This window comes from Electrona antarctica (genome assembly GCF_951216825.1).
Source record: "Electrona antarctica genome assembly, chromosome: 19".
Classification (NCBI taxonomy): domain Eukaryota; kingdom Metazoa; phylum Chordata; class Actinopteri; order Myctophiformes; family Myctophidae; genus Electrona; species Electrona antarctica.
The window spans coordinates 34963858-34970903 of record NC_136800.1 but is presented as its reverse complement, the minus strand read 5'-3'; the positions used below and the strand labels follow the sequence as shown (position 1 = coordinate 34970903).

The 7046-nt window shown below is 43.5% G+C and overlaps 1 protein-coding gene across 1 annotated transcript; it reads left to right on the top strand.

Annotated features, from left to right (window-relative positions):
* The first annotated feature begins 4246 nt into the window (after window positions 1–4246).
* Window positions 4247–4968, top strand: LOC306943867 (dual specificity protein phosphatase 14-like). The gene has a single exon (XM_079530378.1). The coding sequence runs from the start codon at window positions 4351–4353 to the stop codon at window positions 4870–4872; it is 522 nt and encodes a 173-aa protein (XP_079386504.1). The 5' UTR covers window positions 4247–4350; the 3' UTR covers window positions 4873–4968.
* Window positions 4969–7046: the final 2078 nt, after the last annotated feature.

Here is a 7046-nt window from a genome sequence, read left to right as displayed (position 1 = left end):
CCTTCGTAACCCTACGACCTTCCCTCCACCCCGTACTCATTTATGTGGACCATTGATATTTGATGCCTGTTGCTCATCTGAGATTTATTTTGTTTTGTTGCTTTTCATACAAGGTGACTGTCAGTCAGTGAGTTCAGCGGCGGTGTGGAACCCGGTTTGAATAGAAGATGATTTGTTGGCATGCTGTCTGCCACACGCCATCCACAAGGCGAGGGTAATTGCCTGTTGAACAGATAATTCTATAATCTTTCTGAGAGGCAGCTCTCAGGTACCCCTCCAGGAAAGTCCTGTCAGCTTAATCAGAATGTCACCCCATCCGCAGTCACATACTGTACAGTATGTGAGGGAAATGGCCCAAAACAACGGCTGTTCACCAGCCTCATTCGAGCTGGAACCGGATTGAAGCTGATCACCAGCCTCAGTGTTAATACTGGCTGACAGGCTGCTGTAGAATAAACAAAGAGGTTCAATACCACTTTATGCAATGGAAATACATCCAACGTTGTTTGTAGAAGCTTCAGTCAATGTAACCAACAGTAACTAGATTTTATTTGTTACAAAATTGAATTTTATTGCCAAACTATCACAGCTAGAATAAATCAATAGAATGAGGGTTCCAGACGTAATGGAGGTACTATTCTTTATTTTTTGGTGCCATGGGAAGTGCCATTTTGCATTCCTTTAAAGGGGTAATAAGTGATTCCCCCCCCCCCCCCTTTTTTAAGTTAAAAGTTAAAGCTCTATATTCAATACAGGCATGTCCCCATCTCCCCAGCTCTTCAGTAAACAGAAAATATTTTTTCAGGTCGAGATACAATTGTGACCCCCACGTGGTCATTTCTCGACCGTTTTGGACGTGGAAATGCAAACCCAGGAGAGATGGGGAGACCCCTGTTCCTGAACAGACACATCATAGCAATTGATTGATTGATCGGAATATAATTATTCAACAATTTTCCTTTTTACAAAATTATATACACCGCCTTTAATACAAGGCTTTTATTTCAGTTTGGCCCTTGAAACCAATGTGTGGTTGAAACATTCAGTATTTTAGGATCTGTGGACACAAGGGCAAAGGTCTCTCCACTTAGAGACTCTGATGCAGATGCATTTTTATAATATATTGAGATAGATTATAATGATGTTATTTAACAAATGATAGCCTAACTGAGAAAGTTGAATCACGTAATAATTTGTCACGTCCAATTAGCATAATTGTGCAAGGTTACAGTATATGTGCCAGGTGCCTCTAATATAACTAAGCAGTGTATCTATTCAGCAATACTGTATCTCATTGTCTCCACCAGGCCGAAGGCATGGGGAGAGAGTATGTTTTGCACTCCGTCCGTGTGTCCGTGTGTGTGTGTGTCCGTGTGTGTGTCCGTCCGTCCGTCTGTGTACAGCTAATCTCCGGCACCGTTAACCCTGTCGATGCCAAATTTTGCACACACACTCCCTGGATGCCAACAATGAACCTCTGCCCCAAACTTTCCAGAACGGCCTGTTATAGCACCACCAGGAAGCAGACTTTTGAAAAACATTATTTTTTAAAAATTACTCGCAAATCGTTACACACTATCTCTGGCCTTTTCAAAGTTTGCAGGATTGCCCCGTTTTGAACAAAAAGCCTCAAATCATGAACGCAGCATACAATTTACATGAAATCTTTCACAGACTTTCCTACTATAACCTAGTAGCCAAAAAGTGAACCCGGACATGTTGAGTACACCAACGTTTTATATTAGAAATGTTTAGTATGCGTCCCCAGCATGTAGAAACTGCCGGATGATAACTTGCATATGTTGAGACATTTTCATAATTGGCATAATATGTGACCATACCATTAACAACCTATAGAAGGCAAAATTTTCAAAATTTCATGCTTTATCTAGCATGTGATGTGTCAAATGCTACATAAAGCATGATGACATTTTGAATATTTTGCCTTCTATAGGTTGTAATTGGTATGGTCACATATTATGCCAATTATGAAAATTGCTCAACATTGTATGCAAGTTATCATCCGGCAGTTTCTCCATGCTGGGGACCCATACTAAACATTTCTAACATAAAACCTTGGTGTACTCAACATGTCCGGGTTCACAATGGGGCTCTATGGGCTGGCTACTAGACTACTAGGCTGAGGAATATATCCCACCCTTTTCACATTGGCCTGTTATAGCGTCACCAACAGGTGGATTTTTGGAACAAAATGCCTCAAATCATCCAATTGCATAAGAAGAAATGGCACCCTTTTCACATTGGCCTATTATAGCGCCACCAGGAGGCCACAACCTGACCTGCCCTGGTGGAGACCTGTGCCCCGAGGGGAACTTTTTCTAGTTGCAACGCCTGTCAGAGGATTAGCCTACAGTGCATTCTACTATTGTTCTAAAAACTATCAGACACCTCAATGCCTGGGAATCCCTGGAAATGCAATCATTTTTGCAACCAATGATGATTTACGTTATCATATTCGTAGTGAAAAACAACCATGTTGTTTTATGAAGGCCTGCTGTATAGAGCATAATATGATCACACATGCACTCGTGCATGGATGCACACACATTCATGCATGTGCACACACGCGCACACACACATGCACGTACGCATACGCACGCACGCACGCACGCACGCACGCACGCACGCACGCACGCACGCACGCACGCACACACACACACACACACACACACACACACACACACACACACACACACACACACACACACACACACACACACACACACACACACACACACACACACACACACACACACACACACACACACACACACACACACACACACACACACACACACACACACACACACACACACACACACACACACACACACACACACACACACACACACACACACACACACACACACACACAGGCCAAAAACAAAACAGATGTAGGACTAATGACCCACTCGCACAGTAAATGACAGTTGAAATAGGTTTAGAGCAATCTGGAACCAGATAAATGGGCCTAATCTCGTTCCGGTCGGGACCCTGGCCGGGAAATGGCTCCTGACACCTGAGACCCTGCTACACGTCAAGGCTCAATCGAGGCCAGCGGGCTCGGCCCATACATCTCCATTTTAGATGACAACACACACACATGCTGGGTCTTCAACCCAGAGAAAAGGCTGGAAGGATGAGTTGTTCTTTAGATTAAAAGACGAGAGACAAAGACGAGGCACTTGTGGTCAGAGATAAGACAGCCTGGTTGTTTCTCGAGGTTACGCGGGGAGCGGCCACTCGTTTTGTCACAGTGAAGTGACAGGATGTAAGTACAGCAGCACATTCCCTAGAACAGTGTTTCTCAAAGTGAGGTCCGGGGACCCCCAGGAGTCGTTGAGGGGATTCCAGGGGGGTCCCCAGCAAAATAGGTTCAACCACAGTTCAACCACATTACTGAATATACTATACAATCTCACAGCGCCGTCTGTGTCTCATGTAACCCTGAGGTGTGAAGATCCAAATGTCAATTTGGATGGACCAATGAGTTGGTCTCAGTGTGTTCGGGAGATTGTATGCGTCAACCCAAATGGTCGACTTCACGCATTGGCGTCACATTACGTTTGTGCAGCCAGTATATGTCTCTGACCCGACTTAACCGATTGCTTGAGCTTCACATAACACTTGTGCCGCATAGCAGTATAAATGGAACCACTTGCATGTACTGTATGCATATTAATTTGGATTCCTTGACACATTATTAATTAGCATTCCTTGATGTCACGTCAAGGACCCCGGATCCTTATTAGGCCATGGACCCATTTGAAAAGATGTCCCAGGGACCACCATAAGAGAAGCTTCTTGTTGTTAGATTAGATATAGTACTACATTCTACAACTGTCTACAACTACATTCTTACTATGCTGTAAGTGAAGAGAGTCAGTCAGTCTTCACATTCTCTAAATTTGAATAATAGTAAGCGGTTTGTCATTTTGCTGGGGGACCTCCTCAACACCGCCTGGGGGACCCTGGACCGCACATTGAGAACTACTGCCACTAGAATCTCTGTCTTGCTTCTGTTCCTTCTCGTACAGCACACCTTCACTCTGTCCCTGACAATTTCCCCCCAAATGATGAAATATCATTATTGTAATACAAGCTCACCGCGTACCACAAAGTGACGCGTTGTGAGCTTGTAGACCTGCTAAATTCACTATTTGAATTATAGTTTAGGAGGTTAATTCATAATGTAGTGTAGTCAAAAGTACATTTGTCGACATTCAGCGTAACGCCTGGGACGCGACGTTTTCCGTGTTTTGGCCAAGGAAGGATCGAGAGACTATATTATTAATTTATTACTATGGATTAGATACAGATGGAGACAACATGACTGCATCACAGATCACTTCCTGTTTGTATGTGAGCGGCCTGGACGCAGCCCTCAACCACATGTTGATCTCCAACAGGAACATTACTCTCATCATCAACGCCAGCGACCTACAGGTATCCTACCCACACCCAGGAAATGTAGAGATCCTCCATGTGCCCATTGAGGATCGACCCCACCAACCACTGGCTCCGTACCTTGACACCGTGGCTGACAAGATCCACAGCAACCAATCGGGTAGCACGTTGGTTCACTGTACGCAGGGACGCAGTCGATCTCCTGCACTGGTCATGGCCTACCTGATGAAGTATGAGAACATGAGGCTGTGTCAGGCGTGTGACGTGATGATAGACAAGCGTCCCTTTGTGCGTCCCAACGCCGGCTTCTGGAGACAGCTGATAGACTATGAGATCAAACTGTTTGGTAGGAACACTGTCAGGATGGTGAAGACACCCTCTGGAGTCCTACCAGAGGTTCAACACCACGACCCAGACACTGATGCATACTGTCTGAACACCTGACATCAACACATATACTTTCTGACTAAATGCTACCTGATGGAAAGAATTGTTGGCTTTGAGCAGGTCACAAATGTCTTGTTCTTGCTGATAGCTGAATACTGCTGCTGATATTGTAGTCCTGGATGACATGCATCATGTCATGTTACACATATGTGACTCTTTTTGATAGTCATGGTGCCAAGACTAACTGTTCAGGAGAGGAGAAAACATTGTTAGGTGTAATATTAGTCCACAGAAGTGAATAGTTTCCTCAACTCGCTGATTTCTGCATGACATTACTCTATAAGCCATATCTCTAAAAACTGAACAAATGTAATTTTGAAGCCGATTCCCTGCTTTCATGACATGAAAAAGTCTTACTGTATTACTTTTTTTTATGCACAGGTTGTAGTACATTGTGATTTTCAGTCTTGCATTTACCTTCACAATATTGTCACAGTAGCATTACTGTGGATGAAATACTGTAACACAAGATGTTTACCTCATTTTCTTTCCATTTTAATGTTTGACACTAGGTGGCACGCACCGTCTGGGCTGCCTCTTCCATGGAAGACCATGGTCTATATAATAGTATGGACCGTGGTCTTCTGTGGAGGAGGCAGGTCAGACTCTAGTCTATACTATAGTTTTAATGGTGGTGTATCTGTGTCTTGTCACTCGTGTTTATGTTGAAATGCAATTGAATACTTGCATACAATGACAATAAAAGGGCATTCTGATTCTTAAAAAAAAAAAAAAAAAAAAAGTACATTTGTCAAAAAATCACACTCGTGTGAAGTGAGGGGCGCTCTTATCATCGTACATCATCATACATCATCATATTCCGTGCTCAAATCATCACAAACACAAACGCACACACAAACACGTGCTACAAACACATACACAAAGCTGTGCATTCGAAGGGCTAGCGCTCCTCAAAAATACAAATATTCAAATAAAGTATGTACAAATTGTACATACTGTATACTCCAAAAACATACGTAATATTCTTCTTCATCCACCACTGCTCATACATTCCTATACCTGCTGATAATTCCTCCAAGATATGCATATGTTGCACTGAAAGATACACCAGATTTGTCATTTTGGGCAAGGAGATGATGTTGACAATGCTTTCATTACCTTTGTTGAGTTTGCCATTCGTTACACAGAAGGGTACAGGGGAGAAAATGACACACGGCCTATTGTGATTTATTCCTTTCATTAAGATGTTCAATCTCCCAGATCAATCACGTGGACGGCATGGTGATCTGAACATGTCAGGTAACGGTAGGTTACATTACATACAATGCCGCTCACTGGCGGGTGGAAACCACGTACTTTTCAGGAAATGAAAAAACAAATAAAATCACACCTGTATGAAGTGAGGGGCGCTCTAATCGTACATCATCATACATCATCTCATTCCGGCCAATCAGAATTTGCGTCCTCACCTTCGCCATTCATTGTTAACACCTTAGTAGCCCGGAACTATTTAATCCATTTCATCCATGTGCCCATCATTTATAGCGCACGGACCACTTTTACCGGCGCACCGGAAGTTGGTGTAGCAGCTAACAATAGCCACACCACTCTAGAGTTGATCGACAACAACGGGAGACAAGAATAAATCTATCGCGACTAGCGACTGGACCGCGGAAGTCCGTCAAACACAGGATATTTTTTTCAGAATTAGACGGGATGATTTAGATCGGGAGTTATGATCGTTTTAAGATTTTCGTTTTCGTCCGCTAAACAGGCAGGGAACATTTTCGATGACGTGTCACTTTTTGACACGTCATCGGATCGGGCAACAAGCGCTCCTAGGCTCTAGAGCGATGCGAACGGTTTTGTTATCATTAATCTCCGTCCTATTTATCAATCTCCGGCTTGGGCACTTGACCATGACCTTGAACTTGACGGAGAACTCCGCCCCGGGCCTCCATGGTGTTAATGGCATTCAATGTGTGTGTTGGGACAAATGCTCAAAGCTGGCCATTCATTATCAATGGCATTCAATGTTTGTGTTAGGACAATGTTTGTGTTTACACAAACCCTCAAAGCTGGACATAGGAGGGGCTAAAGAAATCACTCGTGTGTGAAGTGAGGGGCGCTCTTATCATCATACTGTACATCATCATACATCACATTCCATGTTCAGCCAATCAAATCATCACTATGTGGTACACACAAAC

Coding starts and splice junctions, on each gene's coding strand:
- LOC306943867 (XM_079530378.1), top strand. CDS start 4,351: ATGACTGCATCACAGATCACTTCCTGTTTGTATGTGAGCGGCCTGGAC.